Source organism: Lepidochelys kempii, chromosome 11, assembly GCF_965140285.1.
Source record: "Lepidochelys kempii isolate rLepKem1 chromosome 11, rLepKem1.hap1, whole genome shotgun sequence".
Lineage (NCBI taxonomy): Eukaryota > Metazoa > Chordata > Testudines > Cheloniidae > Lepidochelys > Lepidochelys kempii.
In genome coordinates this window covers 43,511,040-43,534,560 of record NC_136390.1, presented here as the reverse complement: position 1 = coordinate 43,534,560, position 23,521 = coordinate 43,511,040, and the positions used below count along the sequence as shown (strand labels likewise).

At 40.1% G+C, this 23,521-nt stretch overlaps 1 protein-coding gene across 4 annotated transcripts in view; it reads right to left on the bottom strand.

Moving 5' to 3' along the window:
* MTX2 (metaxin 2) overlaps positions 1-23,521 on the bottom strand; it is a 55,707-nt gene that overhangs the window by 7,286 nt on the left and 24,900 nt on the right. For 2 of the 4 annotated variants that reach the window (XM_073305954.2, XM_073305952.1), the window contains 2 exons: positions 12,778-12,817; positions 5,538-5,610 (listed from right to left, as the gene is read on the bottom strand). In XM_073305954.2, coding sequence (XP_073162055.1) covers positions 5,538-5,610; positions 12,778-12,817 — 113 coding nt within the window. Of the gene's footprint in view, positions 1-5,537; positions 5,611-12,777; positions 12,818-13,284; positions 13,346-23,521 lie in introns of all 4 variants that reach the window. The other 2 variants (XM_073305955.2, XM_073305951.2) reach the window with 2 other exon arrangements.

Here is a 23,521-nt window from a genome sequence, read left to right as displayed (position 1 = left end):
ATCCAATCATGAATTAATCTTGCTTTGCTGGGAAGATTATTAGTTTAATGTTCCCCAAAGCATAACTGTGGAAATCCCAGGAAAGTAAATAGAGCACTTGGCCGTCTTTATGAAACACCTACTTGACAGATACCATCTTTAAACACCAGTACATACACAGGTTTCAGAGTAACAGCCGTGTTAGTCTGTATTCGCAAAAAGAAAAGGAGGACTTGTGGCACCTTAGAGACTAACCAATTTATTAGAGCATAAGCTTTCGTGAGCTACAGCTCACTTCCTCAGATGCATATCGTGGAAACTGCAGCAGGCTTTATATATACACAGAGAATATGAAACAATACCTATTCCCACCCCACTGTCCTGCTGGTAATAGCTTATCTAAAGTGATTTCCAGCACAAATCCAGGTTTTCTCACCCTCCACCCCCCCACACAAATTCACTCTCCTGCTGGTGATAGCCCATCCGAAGTGATAACTCTTTACACAATGTGCATGACAATCAAGCTGGGCTATTTCCTGCATAAATCCTGGTTCTCACATCCCCCCCACCCCCATACACACACAAACTCACTCTCCTGCTGGTAATAGCTCATCCAAACTGACCACTCTTCAAGTTAAAATCCAAGTTAAACCAGAACATCTGGGGGGGGGGGGTAGGAAAAAACAAGAGGAAACAGGCTACCTTGCATAATGACTTAGCCACTCCAAGTCTCTATTTAAGCCTAAATTAATAGTATCCAATTTGCAAATGAATTCCAATTCAGCAGTTTCTCGCTGGAGTCTGGATTTGAAGTTTTTTTGTTTTAAGATAGCGACCTTCATGTCTGTGATCGCGTGACCAGAGAGATTGAAGTGTTCTCCGACTGGTTTATGAATGTTATAATTCTTGACATCTGATTTGTGTCCATTTATTCTTTTACGTAGAGACTGTCCAGTTTGACCAATGTACATGGCAGAGGGGCATTGCTGGCACATGATGGCATATATCACATTGGTGGATGTGCAGGTGAACGAGCCTCTGATAGTGTGGCTGATGTTATTAGGCCCTGTGATGGTGTCCCCTGAATAGATATGTGGGCACAGTTGGCAACGGGCTTTGTTGCAAGGATAAGTTCCTGGGTTAGTGGTTCTGTTGTGTGGTATGTGGTTGTTGGTGAGTATTTGCTTCAGGTTGCGGGGCTGTCTGTAGGCAAGGACTGGCCTGTCTCCCAAGATTTGTGAGAGTGTTGGGTCATCCTTTAGGATAGGTTGTAGATCCTTAATAATGCGTTGGAGGGGTTTTAGTTGGGGGCTGAAGGTGACGGCTAGTGGCGTTCTGTTATTTTCTTTGTTAGGCCTGTCCTGTAGTAGGTAACTTCTGGGAACTCTTCTGGCTCTATCAATCTGTTTCTTTACTTCTGCAGGTGGGTATTGTAGTTGTAAGAAAGCTTGACAGAGATCTTGTAGGTGTTTGTCTCTGTCTGAGGGGTTGGAGCAAATGCGGTTGTATCGCAGAGCTTGGCTGTAGACGATGGATCGTGTGGTGTGGTCAGGGTGAAAGCTGGAGGCATGCAGGTAGGAATAGCGGTCAGTAGGTTTCCGGTATAGGGTGGTATTTATGTGACCATTGTTTATTAGCACTGTAGTGTCCAGGAAGTGGATCTCTTGTGTGGACTGGACCAGGCTGAGGTTGGTGGTGGGATGGAAATTGTTGAAATCATGGTGGAATTCCTCAAGGGCTTCTTTTCCATGGGTCCAGATGATGAAGATGTCATCAATATAGCGCAAGTAGAGTAGGGGCTTTAGGGGACGCTTCCTCAGCTCTCGTCCCCTAAAGCCCCTACTCTACTTGCGCTATATTGATGACATCTTCATCATCTGGACCCATGGAAAAGAAGCCCTTGAGGAATTCCACCATGATTTCAACAATTTCCATCCCACCACCAACCTCAGCCTGGTCCAGTCCACACAAGAGATCCACTTCCTGGACACTACAGTGCTAATAAACAATGGTCACATAAATACCACCCTATACCGGAAACCTACTGACCGCTATTCCTACCTGCATGCCTCCAGCTTTCACCCTGACCACACCACACGATCCATCGTCTACAGCCAAGCTCTGCGATACAACCGCATTTGCTCCAACCCCTCAGACAGAGACAAACACCTACAAGATCTCTGTCAAGCTTTCTTACAACTACAATACCCACCTGCAGAAGTAAAGAAACAGATTGATAGAGCCAGAAGAGTTCCCAGAAGTTACCTACTACAGGACAGGCCTAACAAAGAAAATAACAGAACGCCACTAGCCGTCACCTTCAGCCCCCAACTAAAACCCCTCCAACGCATTATTAAGGATCTACAACCTATCCTAAAGGATGACCCAACACTCTCACAAATCTTGGGAGACAGGCCAGTCCTTGCCTACAGACAGCCCCGCAACCTGAAGCAAATACTCACCAACAACCACATACCACACAACAGAACCACTAACCCAGGAACTTATCCTTGCAACAAAGCCCGTTGCCAACTGTGCCCACATATCTATTCAGGGGACACCATCACAGGGCCTAATAACATCAGCCACACTATCAGAGGCTCGTTCACCTGCACATCCACCAATGTGATATATGCCATCATGTGCCAGCAATGCCCCTCTGCCATGTACATTGGTCAAACTGGACAGTCTCTACGTAAAAGAATAAATGGACACAAATCAGATGTCAAGAATTATAACATTCATAAACCAGTCGGAGAACACTTCAATCTCTCTGGTCACGCGATCACAGACATGAAGGTCGCTATCTTAAAACAAAAAAACTTCAAATCCAGACTCCAGCGAGAAACTGCTGAATTGGAATTCATTTGCAAATTGGATACTATTAATTTAGGCTTAAATAGAGACTTGGAGTGGCTAAGTCATTATGCAAGGTAGCCTGTTTCCTCTTGTTTTTTCCTACCCCCCCCCCCCAGATGTTCTGGTTTAACTTGGATTTTAACTTGAAGAGTGGTCAGTTTGGATGAGCTATTACCAGCAGGAGAGTGAGTTTGTGTGTGTATGGGGGTGGGGGGGATGTGAGAACCAGGATTTATGCAGGAAATAGCCCAGCTTGATTGTCATGCACATTGTGTAAAGAGTTATCACTTCGGATGGGCTATCACCAGCAGGAGAGTGAATTTGTGTGGGGGGGTGGAGGGTGAGAAAACCTGGATTTGTGCTGGAAATCACTTTAGATAAGCTATTACCAGCAGGACAGTGGGGTGGGAATAGGTATTGTTTCATATTCTCTGTGTATATATAAAGCCTGCTGCAGTTTCCACGATATGCATCTGAGGAAGTGAGCTGTAGCTCACGAAAGCTTATGCTCTAATAAATTGGTTAGTCTCTAAGGTGCCACAAGTCCTCCTTTTCTTTTTGCGAGTACATACACAGTGCTATGTAATTTTAAGAAATTTAGATTATATATATGTATTTTACATATTGTTATTTAATCACCTCAACATGATGGAGGAGATGTTGGACATTTTTTGTTTTATGTTAGTAAACATAGTTCACTGAATATGACGTAAGACAATAATGGAGTTAGCCAATAAACGAAACAGGTCACAATACACAAAAGGCTCTCAAGGAGAGACAAGGAAAAGGAAGACAGAAAAGTGTGTCTTCACAGAATATTTTAAAAGAACAAACCAAAGTCAAATATTATTTACAGGGTTTTTAAAAGTAATATAATTTGAAAGATATTAATGAAAATATTAAGAAGTCCAACCATATGCCAAACGCACAGAACCTACTACTAGACCTAGTTCAAACAGAGATCATAACAACATCTGGTTCAGTCATGGTCTTTATCATGAGATTCACTCCTCTCTGATTCACAGTCAGCCTAAGGGTAACAGATGAGGTGCACTGCACCAACAAAAACCTCATCTGCAGCCATATGATGACATATTACAATAGAAATGCAAAGTTTTCTGAATTGCAAAAACTATGGTTTATGTTGCTAGCATATAAAGATGATCCTTTGGTATTCCTATATCCACAGTCAGCATTTGACTCCCTCAAAAGGATCTTCTAGTTGTGAAAAGTAAGTATCATTGCAAAGTATCCTGCACAAGTGTGGAGATGCACGTCTGAGAACCACTGCAATCAGTTTGAGATTTTTTTCAGGAATGAAAACCTTTTATGAATAGCCTGTTTTGGTTGGAATTAATTTTAAATGTTATTAAAACGATACTGAAGTAAACAGAAAAACAAGGACAACAGTGCGCAAAAATAGTAGGGGCACTTAGGACGATGAATAAATCACCACATTTCTACTCCTAGCTGTATTTAAAATGGAACCAGTATGACAAATAGAATATCCTAGATGTGATCCGTACAGCACAACTCTCATCAGCCCCTGTCAGTCATGCTCCTTTCTGCATTATTTAGCCAGTGGTATAGAAAAAAAGCTGCAGACACAAGTAATGGTGTATTAGATAATAGCCATGTGGCTGGGAGGAAGGGAGTGCAAGAGGTGGAGAATGCAAGTATCACCACTCCTATTCCCATGCATGTAAGATACTGGCTTGTTTCTACAAAGAGTCAGCCCATTGCGTTTATTTTGAAAGACTGATTTAAAAAAAAAAAAATCCTGGTTTTGCTACAAGAACTGTACTGTTTTCAGTGCTACCAATCATTGAGATTTTTTTTAAAGCATTAATTAAAGACAGGATTCCAGCTTATTTTCCACTAATACCAAGAAGGAGGACCAGAGCTAACCATGCAGTATGTAAATACAAAGACCCATGTAGGCAAGCATTTTTACTACTCCATACTCGAATTAAAAATTATAGAAGTAGCTTAATTTAACTCACACAAACGGATCCTAATGCAATGAAGAATTTTAGGATATCAGAACTGTGTTGTGCATTCAGCAATTCTTTTCTAGTAACCTTTTAGATGAGAGTGTATAGAAATTTCCAACATAATTTGGGATAGCATACACATCAAATACTGAATCTGCGTTTTTTGCAATCAGAAGAGGACTGAAGTACAACACTGTTCTTGGTACTGATAGTTTATCCATGATCTGTCCACAATTATTAATATGCTGACAATCACCTTCCACCTAAGATTACAAAATGCATTTCTTCTCACCCTTACAACAGTGGAAAATGGAACACCATTGATTGGCCAACAGAGTATTCCCAGGGGTATCTCCCTGGAGATCAGAAGAGATACTTCTGCGTACAGAAATCTTTGGGGTTGAGAAGGCCAAGAGTCCCTAGGCTTTTTCTGAGAGTGTTACACCAGACTTCTGAGTAACCAAGTACGTGAATCCACTGTATGTCCACTGCATTTAAAATTGCAATGCAGCACATTTAAAAAATTTGTATTTGATTTATCTCATTCTCTATAGAGGAAAAAATCGCAGTAGACTAAGGAAAAAAATAAAGAGGCAACCCACATACACAAGCACTGACTGGCTGTTATCTGCAAGATGAGGTGCTGTTGCCATGGTATCAAAACATAGGTACTAACACAGTAATTTAAATGAACACCACACTTACCAGATGGGGACATATATTCTGCATTTGCTCTACAAACCACCTGGACTGGCAGATTGCACATTTGCAAAAAGGCCTGGAAACAAAGAGGAGCACAGAAATAGGAAAACACGTATTAGCTGATAGCAAAACATGGATTTGTTTTAAATATATTAAACTAATACTTAGCACAATTTTTATAAAGTACAGATATCTGTATTCTGTTTTAGGGAAAATAGAAAAGGAAAGAAAAAAAAATATAAAACTTCATTGGACAATAGTGTATAAGGATATATTGTCCAAAATCATTAGGAAGAATTCTTCTGTTTAACAAAGTTGCATCTGTTTTTCCCATTTTATGGTGGCATTTGACTGCCAAAGTTACTGTTGTTTATAAAAAGAAAAGGAGTACTTGTGGCACCTTAGAGACTAACCAATTTATTTGAGCGTAAGCTTTCGTGAGCTACAGCTCACTTCATCCAATGTGCTGGAAATGGCCCAACTTGATTATCATACACATTGTAAGGAGAGTGATCACTTTAGATAAGCTATTACCAGCAGGAGAGTGGGGTGGGAGGAGGTATTTTTTCATGCTTTGTGTGTATATAAAAAGATCTTCTACACTTTCCACGGTCTGCATCCGATGAAGTGAGCCGTAGCTCACGAAAGCTTATGCTCAAATAAATGGGTTAGTCTCCAAGGTGCCACAAGTCCTCCTTTTCTTTTTGTGGACACAGACTAACCCGGCTGCTACTCTGAAACCTGTTGTTTATGAGTCACCAATAATCATTCTAAGTGACATTTTGTCAACCTGAACATTGGGGCACAAATCTTCTGTGGCTATTACTGACTAATATGCTTCGAGAACAAGCCCCAGCATGTGCTACAACTCTAACATATTTTTTTAACAAAAAAAACAAAAAACACCACACATACTTCAGGTCCTTCTGCTGCCATATTTTCACTAGCCAACATTTTCACGATTTTTGCTTTGCAATTCTGCTAGATTAAAAGGCAGTGTTTATTACCAATAAAGTTTACTTGAATTAAGGATATAGTTGACTAATGGAATGGTTTTTTATATCTATCTATAACCCTGGACAAAGCCATTTCCACAGGATACTAATTTTTATCAGCGGCAGTCATCGTCATAAAATACTTACAGTGTTTCTGTGTAAGAATAAAATAACTTTCACAAGGTAACTCTCACTTTCGATAGTGAGAGCATGGCAAGTATAAATAACCTTTCAAGCTCAGTGGTGAGGAACACAATGTTAAATCCTATTGGGTATTTGGCATTCGCCTTTGCCAGCCAAAAGGCCAAAATCTCAAATTCCAAATCTGAAAGCTATTAATCCAGACTTGAGCCCTTCACTGCTTTCTGAACAAAGGCAGGTACAACTAAATTATTTGTAAAGAGAATCTACTGCACATAAAAAGAAGTTTCATTATGATTTTAAGGATGGTATATGGACTTAACATGCATGCACGACAGCTTTGTTAACATAGCAGACCAGTAGGGTCTATCTGTTATATTGTGTGACACTGGCAGACCAGGTTTCAGCTCATGCCAGGGTCCCCATGTCTCAACTGAACACTGACAAACCAACAACTGGAATCAGTCTGGCTCACCTGTGTATTATCTTTAGGACTAGGATTATATAAGAATATGTTTAGTGTTTACACTTTATTGAATGCTTGTAAATTGCTGCATGCATTAATCTCACTTATAGCATCTATATCCTATATTGTAAGGTAATATTTAAGAATTTGGATTGTAAACCTCTATGACTGGGTAAATCATCAGACAGGAGAAAGACATTAACTAGTGTAAAGTACTGGTCTCCAACAGAAGGTGCAACATCCTGGCCAACAAGGAAGTCCCATCAACACCAGACAGACTATTGTGGAACATTAAAGAGAACAATAGATTGTGATGCTCTGCACTCCTCCCCTCCCCATGAAGAGGAGTCATGCAAGTAAATTCATCTCATCAGCTCAGTTTGCAGCTCAGCGCGGGCGGGGGGGGGAGGGGGGAATAAAAAACCCTAACAAGAAGGAACGGTATCTCTATGCTGCTTGGACTCTAGGGGGCAAGGTTTTCTAAGCACAAGCAAGGAATCCCCAGCTGCTTAGCTCGGGTTAGCCCTAAAGGACGTATACAGCTTGCTTATTATAGAAGCTTCTATTACCTTTTGAAACTTAAGATTGTAACTCATTTGTGTATAATGTTTACCTGCTTTAATCTTGTAAATAACTCATTTTCTTTTTGTATTAATAAATCTGTCGATAGTTTATTTCAGTCTGCCCGGTACTTGAACCACTGCAGAAGAGCTTGACTTATTGATCAAGGTGAAAAGGGCTATTTCTGGTTCAAAGTACATAACCTCCCAGGAAAGAAAAACAGTCTTTTTCTACCTTTATTTTGGAAACAATCCCAGCCTGAGGAATGTATATTTTTTGCAGTTGTTTCAGTTCTACTGAATACAATTTTACTTGTATTAAAAAGACAAACTAATGTATGAAAATAAACTTTAACTAAAGGTAAGATTGTCACATAAACCAAGAAAAATTCAAATCTTAAATTGACACTTGCCTGTTGCCCACTATGCACAAGTGTGCCATCACTGTGTGATTTAATGTACCAAATATTCTACAATAGTCAGGCACTAGGGGGCAAGTTTAATACATGGCTTTATATTTTTGGCCAAACAACTCTTCTTTCTTTATTATAATTTCAGTTTAGTAAAAATATTGAAATTAGGATTAATTTAAGAACACACTTCAAAGCCCTGGTTTCCTTCTCCTGATTTAAGTCAGAGGCTGAGGAAATCTTGCTCTCATGTTTTGTGGCTAGAATGATGCCAGAGAGCTTAGAAGAGTATGTCTCAAATCAGTCTCAACCAGTAGAGACTATACTAAAATACCATCTAAACTAACAGCATTTCCTTCCCTCCACTTCATTTAACCTCCTCCAAGAGTTTAGTTTGGGAAATAAGAATAAATTTAGATCTTTGGTAGGACTTTGGAAGAATGAAGTTAAGGAAGATAACCAGCAACCCACTGAATAGTTTGGAAAAGCACAGAAACTGAATGAGACACACAGAAAGGAGGTCCCCTCACAGACTGCCGGATGACGGCTTCTCCAGCCACACACTGAGTAGGCAGTAGGAAGAAGAGCCTTTTACCCCCAGCCGGAGGACAGCCAGGAGCTGGGACAGTTGCCAGGAACCAGCTTCTTCCTTGGCCACTGTGCGAAGAGACTCAGTCAGCATTCTTAAACTCACCTGGTTCCCTTCTGCTGTGCAGAGATATGAGGAGATTGCTGCTTCTAGGGAGCCCAGCTCTTATATGGCAACAGTCCTACCTCAGGGATAAAAATATCTTCACACATTTGCTCACATCATTGCAAAAAACAAAAAACAGCTACTCAGCTGCCTGTCAACAGCAGTCCTCCTTTCCTGTTTTCCTCTGCTCCGTTCAGCTCCATTCTCCACAAAACAGCACCAGGACAGTTGTCTCATCCCCATCTAGGGTGACCAGACAACAAGTGTAAAAAATTGGGACGGGGGCGGGGGGTAATAGGTGCCTATATAAGAAAAAGCCCCCAAAATTGGGACTGTCCCTATAAAATCGGGACATCTGCCTAAACATCCTGGTTCTGCTCTATCCTGCCCTAATTCCTGTGTTCAACCAGGAAGCATAAGCAATGGCTGGGAAATAAGATTTTTTTTAAAAACCCAAAACTTATTAAAAAACTGATTGAAACTTTCAGCATAAGCCTCCCAATACCAAATAAGCTATTAGAAGTCATAAAAGCCTTTAATGTATAGGGCATTTGTCTTAACTTTGAATTTCCTTTCTTTGTTATTCTGGGACTGTATGTATTTTTTTTTAAGTACCTTTGCATACAAATAGGCCCATTCTCTCTCCATAAGGTCATCTAAAAAGACTGGTGTACAACATACTTTATAAAACCCAACATGCAAGGTCCACTAGAGAAGGGCCTACATGTAACCCCAAATACAAACACTCCTGAACTTCGGGACAGCGTTGGCTCCATATGTACTAGCTATCTTATGAACTAATTAAAAAACAGGAATTTGATTTTATATTCTGTGTACTGGTAGAGTAGGAGTATGTACAGAATTTTAGACACAATATGCAGGTGTAATATACATAGGTTACTAATTTTGCATGGCTTTCAAAGCTGTATCTGGGCATGCAGAAATGTAAATAGCATTCAATCAGCAATACAGCATTATAGTGCTAACAGTGTACATCTCAAATGACAGCTTCGAGAAATACAACCTTTCAGGAGCAAAACATTCTTAAATTAATTTATCACACCTCAAATCCATGCTCTTATTCCCTAGCTGTTTATTTCCTTCTTGAAAAGTAGCTGAAGTTTAATTTTGTCCAGGCTTGCCACAGTAATTCCCTTTGCAATAGGGCACTAAATTAACTTCAGGATTCTACATCTAGCTGGAGGTGAATTTTTATAGCTGCCATGTGCTGGTCTCAATGCTGGTTCTAAAGAAAGTGTGCCTGAATTATCCCGGAGTCAGTGCAGCAAGCAAGTCATCTCAGAGCTTTTAAATGTAGTGGTACATGGAAGGATAGGATTGTATGCCAAAGAACTATCACTGACCTTTTCAGGTCTGAACAATGTAGCTATACAGACATAAATTCATAGTGTAGATCAAGCCATAGTCTTTTCCTTCCAGAGATAGACCTCACAAATGCAAGCCAATAATTAGGGAGGCTTTTCAATGAAAAAAAAAATCTACAAAATTAAAGCTGATCACACAAGCAGCAATGGCCATCAGAATTAGAAAGTTCTTCTAATTCTTATTTTGCCAGATCTTAGCTGGAGAAATTGACGTGGGAATCACTTCAGATAAAGTTAACTGGATTCATTCATCCATCCATCCTCCCTCCTGCAGTGCCCCACCCAACAAGCCTTAGGTTCATTATGGTTTGCTCTTTCCCTAAGCTTTAGTAGGCTCCCCCTGTGATGTTATTGACATGAACTGTGATCAGTGTTGCAACCAGGGTCCTATGGTTGCACCAGGTCTTGTAAAGAGGAGGTCAAGTGGGGTGTCTATTGAAAGGTTGTATGTAGTTTGCTAGTCATGATTATGCTGTCTGTATGTGTGTATCATTTTTGTATTTGAAGTTATGAATATTGGCTATGTACTTGTATCTCAATGTGTTTGAGTCTAAGTAGCCTCAGTGAACTACTTGGTCAGCTTCTTGAGAAAGGACTATTGTCAGTAAGTGCCAAATCAAGAAACACTTAACTGACAATAGACTTTGATAGACGCCAATTCACATCTGAGCTTTCCTGGGACCGTTCAAACTAAAATGTAAACAATGGCCTCGGCCTGCAAAAAGCTAAATCATTCATGAACATGTGACTTGCCCAGGTGGCTACAAACTCCATCTTGTTGCTTTGACTTTGCACAGAAGAACAAAGGGGTTTCCACCCACAAGAGAGAGAATATAAAAGGCCCCGGAAGCCTCTCCATTTTGTCTTCAACTGGCTCAAGAGATGGCCCCTCAACCCCCAAGAGATGAAGGAAACTGGAACAAAGGACGGTAATTATGGGGGTGTGAGTGATTGCTGGACCCAGACTAGGAAGGAGTCCAGTCTGTGAAAGAAACTTACTGGAACATCTCTGGGGGTAAGATTTCATCTGTAATCAGTTTCTCAATGTATTAGGCTTAGACTTGTGTGTTTTGCTTTATTTTGTTTGGTAACTTACTTTGTTCTGTCTGTTATTACTTGGAACCACTTAAATCTTACTTTTTATACTTAATAAAATCACTTTTGGTTATTATTGAACCCAGAGTAAGTGATTAATACCTGAAGGAGCAAACAGCTGTGCATCTCCCTCTATCAGTGTTATAAAGGGGGGGGACAATTTATGAGTTTACCCTGTATAAGCTTTATACAGACTAAAACGGATTTATTTGGGATTTGGATCCCATTGGGAGCTGGGTGTCTGGGTGCTAGAGACAGGAGCATTTGCTAAGCCATTTTCAGTTAAGTCTGCAGCTTTGGGGCACGTGGTTCAGACCCTGGGTCTGTGTTGGAGCAGACTGGCATGTCTGGCTCAACAAAGCAGGGTTCTGAAGTTCCAAGCTGGCAGGGAAAATGGGCTCAGAAGTAGTCTCAGCACATCAGGTGGCAGTTCCAAGGGGGTCTCTGTGACTGAACCCGTCACATCCTCATCCTCTACAATCGTGAGCAGGATCATCAGATCCCAACAAGCCTTGGGTCCTGCCTTCAATCATAGGCAGTGGGTGGCGAGGGCTACAGGAGGCTCCAAATCTCCCCAAATCTCTGTCCGGCTGTGCCAGGGCCATGAAGAGGATGGCAAAGGAGAATCCTGAGGGAGGGGAGAGATCCTGAGGCCCCATGTTTAGCGCCACCAGAGCCAGGAAGGAGACAGGGCGTCGTGAGGGAAGGGCCCCACCTGCGTGTGGATGTGCACGTCAAGTGACGCTGTGGCAGGTTCCTCCGAATCTACATTGAGAGCCAACAGGCCAAAGTGGGGAACTGGGCCCAGCCCTGTGGGACTGGAGCCACCGTTTCAGAATGAGTGAGGGATGGGCTCAGAACATCCAAAGAATACTTTCACCAGCTGCCTATGCCTACACTTGGAATTATCTTTGAGTGGAACCATCAGAATTGCTTCACTGGTACAAACTCCAGGTAAGAAAAGTTGTGATTTACACAGGTAGAGTTTTCCTCCGCTTCAAACTGCAGTAAGTTCACTCATTGTGAATTGCTGCTTTCTTTGCCTGTGCTAGAGATTTGCAATGGTTCAACCTCTGGTTGAACTGGGCTAACAGACAAGATAGAACTAAGCAAGAAAGCAAGCAGGCAGGAGATTTAGAGGCCAATAGACCAAGGGAGGTTATTTCTCCACTCCCCACATGCAGAAGTCCTTCTAAGATTTACTACATTAAGATTCTTCTATTATTTACTTGTATTACCATAGTGCCTAGGAGGTCTAGTCACAAACCAGAACTCTACTTTGCTAGGTGCTGTACAAACAGAGAACAAAGGCAATATCTGCCCCCAAGAGCTCGCAATCCACTGTGGGCTTCCTCAAGTCTCAGGGAAACAAACTCTTCCCCAGCAGACCTTTGACCATTTAAAAAAATAAAATAAAATAAGAAAATTCCCACATAAACTTTGTTAAAAATAATTAAGGTTCCAGACACTTAACATACACTCAAAACACTAACTTACCAGAACATGAGAGTTGGAAGAACCCCGAAGTGTTAAAGACCTAGGAAATTCAGAGGTAATTACTTATATATTTTCAACTGCTTAGAGTTTTAAGTTCACAATTAAGGTATCCAAATGAACTTAAAGAAATGGAACTCAAAGTGCCTTATTACCCATCCACATCAGTAATTACAAAAACTAGAATGTTTTAATCAATCACATGGCAGCTGTGCCAACTCTGGCTTTCTTTATGGAATCATAGAACTGGAAGGGACCTTGAGAGGCCATCTAGTCCAGTCCTCTGCACTCTTGGCAGACTAAGTATTATCTAGACCATCCCTCACAGGTGTTTGTCTAACCTGAGCTTAAAAACCTCCAATGATGGAGATTCCACAATCTCCCTAGGCAATTTATTCCAGTGCATAACCACCCTGACAGCTAGAAAGTTTTTCCTAATGCCCAACCTAAACTTCCCTTGCTGTGATTTAAGCCTTGTTCTTTCCCTATTTTATCCTCTTCTGTTCCTACCTCATTTTCACGGGTATTCACTATGTTAGACGTCCAATCCCATCAACCTTCTTGGTGAAAACTGAAACAAAGACGTCATTAAGCACCTCTGCCATCTCCACATTTTCTGTTATTGTCTCCCCCCATTGAGTAATGGTCCTACCCATCCTCTTGCTTCTAATGTATTTTTAGAATGTTTCTTGTTACCCTTTATGTCTCTAGCTAGTTTCATCTTGTTTTGTGCCTTGGCCTTTCTAATTTTGTCCCTACCTACTTGTGTAGTTTGTTTATATTCATCCGTTGTAATTTAACCTACTTTCCACTTTTTGTAGGACTCTTTTTTGATTTTTAGACCATTGAAGATCTCCTGGTTAAGCCAGGGTGGTCTCTTGCCATATTTCCTCTCTCTCCTACGCAGTGGGGTTGTTTGCTCTTGTGCCCTTAATATGGTCATTCACCGTTCACAGCGGGGAGAGGAGGTGACTGACACTTTTTCACAATCTGTGTAATATCTTCCTAATCGGGAATTTATAAACATTCTTCCTCATAGAGGCATTATCCTGTAAGGTGCTGAGAACTCTTAATGTATGTGCGGGCGGAGAGAGGGCGGAGGTCAGGGGTGCGATTATACAATTTCCCAGATTTCACCACCCATTCATAAATATTGGGGCTGGTCTACGATGAAAACTTACATCAGCATAGCTATGTCTCTCAAGTGTGAAAAAATCTACACCCCTGAAAGACGTAGCTATGCTGACCTCACCCCCTATGTAGACAGTGCTAGGTTGATGGAAGAATTCATCTGTTGACCTGGCTACTGCCTCTCAGGGAGGTTGATTAACTACAGAGACAGGAAAACCCCTCCCGTCACTGTCATGAGTGTATACACTGAAGTGCTGCAGTTGTGCCAGACTATAGTGTTTTAAGTGTAGGCATAGCCTTAGACAATTTATTTCACTATTATAACTTTCACATTCTCCTGTATTAATGTGATTGACAGAGTTGGTAAATTATGAGCATTAAAAACTTAACTGAATACCACAATTAAAAACATGGTAAGCACAGTTAATGCTTTTCATGCAAATGACAATTATGTTATCCCCTAGATCATTTGAGGGTAAGGGAATCACAAGCAACATATGCTTATAGGTATGTATTGCCAGATAATTTTGACTGCTTTTTTGATACAGTAAACATTATTATATGAAGAGAAAGCAGTGGATTAATATATTTGGATTCTAGTAAGCATTTGATAAAGTGTCAGGGAAATTACTCAAAATTAGTTTAAATTGTCTGGATTTGAATAATCATGAGGAGAGAAAACAGACAAAGACCACAAACAAAAAGGCACAAAAAGTGACAATGGACTGAGTTGGGGATATTTGGGAGGAAGGGTCTAGTGGACAATGCATAGATCTTTGTTAGGCTTGATCTTATTTAAGATCTTCTTTAGTGACTAAAAAGGAGTGAGCAGCACTAAGTGTATAAATGATACTAAACTGGAGTGCATTGCAATACCAGCAGGAATAAAAAAATAATAATAGAATATTGATGACTTTGCAGCCCCAAGTATCTCATTTTCTCACCATAGTACCTTCCATATATGAAGAGTGGAGGGGTGACAAGTTGGAGTTCTACTTCACCTTTTATAGAAGAGCCCTTGTGACAGTAGGGGATTACCCAACATTCTCTTGGACTTTTCAAAGAGAAGAGATTGGAATCACTCCAACTCAATTCTGCTAAGGTCCACAAACACATCAGTTCTACTTCACAGTCAATGGTAGCGAAGGCAGACATATCTATTGGTTCAATATTCATCAACAGAGATCAGTCAACCAAACCTATGCAGTCTCTGTCCCATATTCAGGCCTAAAATCAGAATACAAAGGGCCAAGGAAATTTGATTCTAGATGACACAAGAAGTTGCTATGCCAAATCCTTCTTTAAAAAGGAAAAAAACCCGCCCCCAAAAGGTTAGGAACTGGGCAATAACTGGGAAGATGACTAATATCAAAAGATAGTTCATTGAGAGTGGGCACAACAATCACTTGTTGAAAAGATGCCAACATCTCTAATGGGAAGCATTAATCTCTATCAAGAGTGCATCCAACTCCCCCAATAAATTATTTTACAAGCCAGGAGGGGTTCAGTTTGCAGGCCAAAATCTAACGTTCCCCCAAGACCTTCAGAACCTCATATAGGAAAAATGTAGCATTTGCACACATCCACTGACCTCAGCCTGGATCTATTACCCAAGCAGCAGCCAAATCTTAGTAATCTTGCCAATGAGCTCTTTAAGGGAGATATTCTACTCTGAGTGAACACAGTGCAGATTCACCCCTTGCAACACATCTGCCACTCATAACTTCAGATGGAAAAGTTTTCACAGCTATTTTAGTCAGGAAAAATGTTCATAGCTTTCCAGGTCCCCCTCTAGGGAAGTCTTAGCCCTCTCAGCCAAAAATACTCAAATACCAATAGAAAAAGGAGAACAGCTTCAAAATGCAAACTGAACTCCTATTTGGTAGCTTAGAAAGAGAAAATGTCTTTTTCTGACTTATTAGCATCTGGCCATAAGAGCTGGGGTAGATTAACAGAAATATTTAAAATCAAGAAGAATAAAGTGAAAACTGATCAGTCTTCTTCTTATTTCCCTAGCCTGTATTATAACAATAAGGGATGGTAGCAACAATACTAGTAGTGTCCAGCACACTTATAAAAGTAAAGGAAACTTCCTACAAGAGTTAATGTGGAATTCATTGTCACAGGAAGATATCAAGCCAAATATTCAGGCTGGATTTTAAAAAGACTCGATTTTATGGCCTGTATTTGTAGTTCAGCATGCTATGATAACAGTAATCAAATCTCGTATTTCTGGGTATAAGATTATTGCCACTGGCATCAAGAATTCCTTCCCTATCCACCCATCCCATGGGATCTCATGGAGGGGTTTGCGTTCTTCTGAAGCAATGATATTGGCCACTGCCAGAAGCAGAACATCAAACAAGCTGGACCTGCAGTGCAATCCAGTATGGCAAGTCCTATATGACCAATATAGCCTCTGAGGGTTATATTCTATTAAAAATTGTTCCTAAAACTGAAGGTATGTTGTCCTCTCAGTGACTGAGGTTATTAAGCTTGTGGCAGACAAACAATCCATCTCCTAAAGCACAATGTATTCCCGTAAAGGACCTTAGTTTGCTATTTCATGTGCATTTTTGGTTCCACTTAGTAGTAGCAGCAGCATCTATTTTATTTTGAATGTCAGTATGGAACAAAAAAGTGCATTTTAACTGCAGGAGAATGAACTAACAGCAGATATGCAGAAAGGGCTCCTGTCAAACTTTAACATGCCACGTGTTATGAAACTAATAAACCTCTTTCACAGGTCTTTCATTTTAATCAAGGGAGATTGCACATCCTATCAAAATAGCATTGTTACCCATGTCAGCCAGTTCTAAGATGCTCCTATATATTGCCTTACAAAGTCAAGTTACTGAGCACATGGTGTCTTTTAATATTAATAATCAGAAAAAAATAAGTTTTCAGCCTCTGTATGAGCTTTTGAAAATGGATTTCACCTGTAAATTTAGTTTGATTTTAGGTGAAAGAACTGTTAACTAAGAAAGCATGTGAGTCTATATTAATTGAGAGAATTTGAATGGGACACAGTGTGATTCAATTAAAAGAACAAGAAACAACAACAACATTGCTTAAAATAAGACCATCAACTTGTTTTATTTCCCCAATGTCAGAAAATCCAATTTTCTGATAGAGCACCCTTTAAATAGCATGTGTTGAATTTTGGTTAGCATTAAAAATAAAGAGAATACTCTTCCTGAACACATTGCTAAGGTTCAGAAGGGATCTGGAGCAGGCCAAGAGGACACAGCAGGGTTTGCTCAGTGTCCCTCTCCTTTCTCTGTATGCTCACACATGCCTGCCATTTTCACCTTTGCTGCTGCTTTTGAAAGTTCCCCTCAGAACTATGCAATAGACTGATGTCATCATACTAGGGCATAAAATGGGAAATGAAAATGACTATACACAGTGCTATTAGAGAGCGAAGGTGAGTGAGGTAATATCTTTTATTGGACCAACTTCTGCTGGTGAGAGAGACAAGCTTTGAAGCTTACACAGAATTCATCTTCACTCCTGTTAAATGTACAAAGTAAAATAAACAAAATAGAAGATTTATTCTCTTTAACTTTTCAGTTAGTTATCCGAGGTGTTACTTGAACACTAGTAGGTACAAAAAAAATTTTTTTTCAAACAGAAATGTTATTTTTCAAGTTGACAATGCGTCTACTACTCCAAAGTATCTCTTAGTGAATCATCCACTAGGTTTTTCCATCTCAAAGCAGAAAATACACATCCACTAAAAACAATAATCTAAGCATAAATTCCAATTGGATGTAAATAATATCAAGATTTCAGTATTTAAGGTCAGAATCACTACCTCCCGCCCTCTTATTCCAGAGTTCAGACAGTTCGCATTCTATATCCCTGTATGAAAAACCCTACTTTCAGATGACAAGATCCAGGCTTCTTTCAGAGGAGACACACATTATCAGTTTCATAATTAAGTCCAAACCATTGTAAGTAATATCTCATTGACTAGTATTTTAAAAGCACTCACAGAATGCTACTGTGAAGAAAGAGATTTGTGTTTTCATTCTTATTCTGTTTCATCAAGACACAAAGGAGAATCTGTGATGACAACTGAAGAATTATTCTTCCCCTTATTGAAGGGACGTGTTTTAAAATGAAAAACCACGAACAAATCTACAAAATAATTCAGTTTTTATATCAAACAGCTGCAGACATTGTAATTGAAATAGTGTGTCTAAGACTACAAATGAAAACTGTTCAGTATCATTCTTTGAGTGACAGATTAAATTCCTAATCCAGTTGTGGTAATGGCCATATTTGTAGTTTAACATAAATTAAGAGCTTAACTATATTTGCAACTATTTTAAACAAAACAACAAATTTCTTTGTACCTGTGAATGTAATTTATAGCAAAGCCAGGTTCATTTTCCAAAACAATCTATTTTACACTGCAGCAGAACACTGCTAAAATGGTATAATGTAATTCTCGTTGTAGAATGTGGAAAGAGTAGATTCACTGGTAGTACAGAGGAGGTTTTGAAGATAAATGAAGATGCTATTCATTCAGGGGTAATTTCATCTCAGAACTATATGAAAGATGTTTCACTCACATGCTGTAGTTGTATGGCTAGGGATATAAGTGTATTTTCAGCTACGAAGTAATGCTACTAGATCGATTATGTTGATACTGTATTTCTCATCATGAAGAATTTTAGCTTTTATTCTGTTTCAGAATGGATTGTCAGATTTTCATTTCACTACTGAATCTTTGTTTTGTGTAGGGCAACAACTTAAAATTCAGCTTACTGTTTAGCTTCAAAAACAAAATTACACAATTCATATGCTAAAATCACAAGTCTACAAAAAACTATCAATCATGGGTGATATACCTCAACAAGTTATCAAATAATTGTGTAAATAAGCAGTTAACCTGGGCAATTTAAACTTCTGTTGCATAATCATCCCTCTTTGATGCAATACTACTAGCCAATTCTAGCCCCCTTCTTGCAGCAACACAGACCAAATGCATGGTTTCTGCAACTGATACTGGACTTTAAAGTATCAACATGTTTAGGCTTGTGTAAATACCATTTTGAGAGAGAGAGATTACGAAAATGGTTTATAATGTAAAGTATTAGGAAACCTAAATATAGGGTCATTGTTATACAATATACATAGTATTTAAAGCAATACATATATACTTAGCCTCACATTTTATATAAGAACGTAACAGAACACTCACTTCTGGAATTTAGAATTGAATACTAAAGAGGTCTTAATTCCCCACTCATCTTGAGCAAAATTCACACTCTCCCTTTCCTTCCAGCATAATGTCTGAGTAATTGACTTTTGTGTGGGAAACACCATGGAGATTGTGGGGACAGAATCTACTTCCAGTCCACAGGCAGACTGCAAAGCAGCCTGTCTGTTATTCCGTCCCACAAGCTAGAATACTATCTGCAGACCCGCCATGCCCTCTTATTTGAGGCCCATAGATTCATAAAACGCACAAATCCAATTGCCCCACTTCTGGTTTCTCCTTGACTGTTTAACGTTACAGAGGTCTCAATAAATTTGGCTTCCAGACTTTCTTAAGGTCACTGAAATAACCCTTATTCAGTCAGGTTTTAATTTCTGTAATTTCTCTTCTTTTATGTGTTTCAGTCATTATATGGATTACATACGTGATTCACAAATAAAATGCCTTATTGACTTGAGAGCATAGAGGTTGTTACAAGGAAATAAAATATGGTGTTTTCCAGTTCCTATCTTTTGCTTTTTGTATTGCAGTAATGTCAATAAATTGGGGCCCAAATGTGGTAGGTGCTGTGTGAACTTGGAGGAAGACCATCCTGAAGAGTTTACAGTTAAAAATAAGAGAGTTATTTAAATAGTATTATGTAAGTTATTAAAATTGAGTGTTAGTAATTTCCATTTTGTTTCTCTCTCTCACAAACATAGTAAAATGGTACCATAGAGAATCAACACAAAATCCTTTTGTCAAATTCTCAAGGTTCTTCTTTCAAAATTAGAGTGTGTGTTTAAGGTACAACAGAATACAGCAGGCAGAAACTGTAAAATTTGAGGCATTTAAATAAGAGTTTCATATCTGGGGAAGGATTTGGGGGACAAAAATTATATCTTTATTTTTATTGCTAGGTGTCTGTCGAGTCCTTTCTACTTGTCCATAGGATTAAATAAATGGCTGGGCAAGGGAGACCAGGAGAGTATTTTGCATGTATACACTGGTCTACAAAATAAAATAAAAATATATTAGAAAACCACTGCTTTAAAATCAACAAATTTGCAGTTTGCCAGAGGGAGTTATCTTGGGAGTATAAAATGTTCTTCTTTGCAATAATACAGTAGTGTGTGTGTATATATATATATATACACATACACACACAAACCATACTATATGTATTTAGGATGTCACTGATTAATATTCTCGTAATGGTTTTCATTGTTAACTACATCCACTCCTTTTTGGATATACGGAGGTTTTGCTATTGAGATACTGTTTTTATAGTAAGCAGAAAGGAAAAACAGGAATACTGAGTAACGGAAAATACCATCATAAATAAGGTGTAGGAAATGATTTTTGGGGAGGAAGATGATAAGAACAAAGTTATATCACTTATCTTGATTTTTGCATGTAATTTTTCATTAACTTTAATGGGAGCAAGGCTGCACATATCATGGGAAGAAAAGAGACTTATTCTATGTATGGCATTCTCTACCCTGTAGCAGGATAATCATCACTGAAATTACACCATTTTCCTTTTACATGAATTTCTTTGCTGTGAAAGTAAATTGACATTTTGTATCAAGATTTCCAGCATAAAATCGAATCATCTTCATTTCCAGTAGGACTGTATAATATACTGCTTTAGTTTAATGGACAAGCAGTGTACATCAAACACCATGAAAGATTGATGGATTCACAATTAAATCTACTTTCAGGAATTGCAGGTTACTCAAATATATATATATCTCCAAGCAGGATCAGCACAGGAGTTCCACAATGGGAATTATTAATTAAAAGAAGGCATTAATATTCAGTATAATTACTACATCATACCCCTTTCTAAAAAGATTACCCCTAGTCACATATACCCAGTCTTAAGTTTGCACTGCGATGAGCAAAGAATAGGCCATGCAACTCCATTCAATAGTTAAAAAATGTACATAATTAATTCCTTATACTGAATCTTTAGCCGTTATAAGAAAATGTCTGCAATAAATCACTCACACACAGAGAGAGAACTTATTTTGCTTTCCACAGTATCTGTTCCATAGCCAAGCAGAAACAGACATGCTAGATCAGGGGTGGGCAAACTACGGCCTGCGGGCAGGATCCGGCCCATGAGGGCTTTGGATCTGGCCTGCGGGATTGCCACCCCCTTGGCGCCATAGGGCTAAGGCAGGCTGCCTGCCTGCCCTAGCCCTGTGCCACTCCCGGAAGTGGCCAGCACCACGTCCCTGCGGCCTCGGGGGGAGGAGCGGGGGCAGAGGGTTCTGCACACTGCCCACGCCTGCGGACCCCCCCCCCGCAGCTCCCATTGGCCAGGAATGGGGAACCGCAGCCAATGGAACCTTCAGGGGAGGTACCCGCAGGCAAGGGCAGCGTGCGGAGCCCTCTGCCCCCCCCCGTCCCCCAAGGGTCGCAGGGACATGGTGCCGGCCGCTTCTCGGAGTGGCGTGGGGCCAGGGCAAGCAGGGAGCCTGCCTTAGCCCTGCTGCATGCTACTGCCACCCCGGAACCGCTCACGGAGTGGCACCAGGCCAGAGCCTGCACCCCGAACCCCTCCTGCACCCCACACCCCAACCCTCTGCCCTGAGCCCCCTGCCACACCCTGCATCCTTCCTGCACTCCAACCCCTTGCCCTAAGCCCCCTACTGCACTCCACACCCATCCCTGCACCCCAACCCCCCTGCCCTGAGCCCCCTTGTACACCCTGCATCCCTCCTGCACCCCAACCCCTTGCCCTGAGCCACTTCCTGCACACGACACCCCCTCCCACACCCCACACTCCCTCCCGCATCCCAACCCCCACCCCAGCCCTACATTCATGGCCCTGCATGCAATTTTCCCACCCAGATGTGGTCCTCGGGCCAAAAAGTTTGCCCATCCATGTGCTAGATGCATGGTAGCGTTACCACTTGTAAAGACTGTGGTCAGCTTTTATTTTAACTAATTGCTTAGTAAGTCATTAGTTATGCCCTTTTATAGATATATATATATTTATTCGTCTATTCTTTGGGAGCCAGCCAAGACAGACATCATAAAGAGGTGCTATGATGGAAAGGAGATTTCTAGAAGGATTTGGTGTAAGTGACAGCCAAATTATGGCAAGTTTAGAGTTTTATCTAAACCATCTTTCCTGAAGGATCTCCTAGCAGCCTCCCCACCAAACCCCATTTAATCAGAGGAACACAGAACTCCGAGGCATCTTCACCATGCGGAAGCCCAAAGAAGCAATGAACAACCTGTGTGCTACGTCTAAGGGAAATCCACGTACCATAGGTCAGTGGCTGAGAGATACTGGAGAGAAAAAGAAAGGCAGTTTGTATAAGAATATATTGAGGAAAGAAGTCCCAGGTATTGGCTTCCTCTCTTCCTACCCCAACACATGCCTATCCACCCCTCCTTAAAAAACACAGACACAATTCATCAGAAAAAGATACAACTGTTCCTGTTTTTGATATTGCCTAATGCAATGTATGCCAAGTGAGCTAATTTTAAAACTGCATGATCATTAAGCTATTTTTTTTAAAATTACACATCCTAATATTTATATTTTGTGGACAGCTACTTTTTTTTTTTTTTTTTGAGATCACAACTGTGTTCCTAATACAGATTCTTCTAAACTGATACCATTCCCCCATACAGAATAAAATTGCTCCATAAAGTTTAAATCAGATATCTGCCAAAGTCATATTTATAGTCATGGCTACTATCAGCTGTCAAGCCAAAGAATATTGAAGAAAAACAGGCATTTTTAATATATTATGGTTAATATATCATCTAAGTGACATGTACAGGATAACAATAGAATTGGAATGGTCAAGCAAAATCCTACATTAGAAAAGGAAACTTCTGTTTTGTTTGGAAAGAAACCAAAACCACACCTGTAACCCTGATGGATGGATAGAAGATTCATGAGAACTACATAAGCAAGGGTTTCTGGAGCTAAAGCTAACACTGAGATCAAATGCTCAACAAAACTCCTTATTTCTTTCCACTGTAAGGAATTATTTAAAACATACTACACCACAGAGAGAGAAAGGTAAAACACTAGCATCTGTTTTTCAAAATAAATGGAAAACTTGTCCACCTATCAACAAAACAAGATACTTTGGAGGTGGTGGGGGGGAGGGGCTATCAAAGGAACACTGGTATTTTCCAGACTCTCGGCAAAAAATATATTATATATCTTGGACCGAATAAGGTCCATAGAGGATTGCTAGAGTGACCAAAGAATCCTGAACTTTTGATTGGCATTTTTACAAAATACAGGTTAGTGGACCTTTTACATGATGTCTCTAATGGTCCCACTCTGACCAAAAGAGATGCAGCCTTCTGGGATACATAAGCCCCCAAAGGGTTATATTAACTAGACCACATGGGGGAACAAGTGGAAGT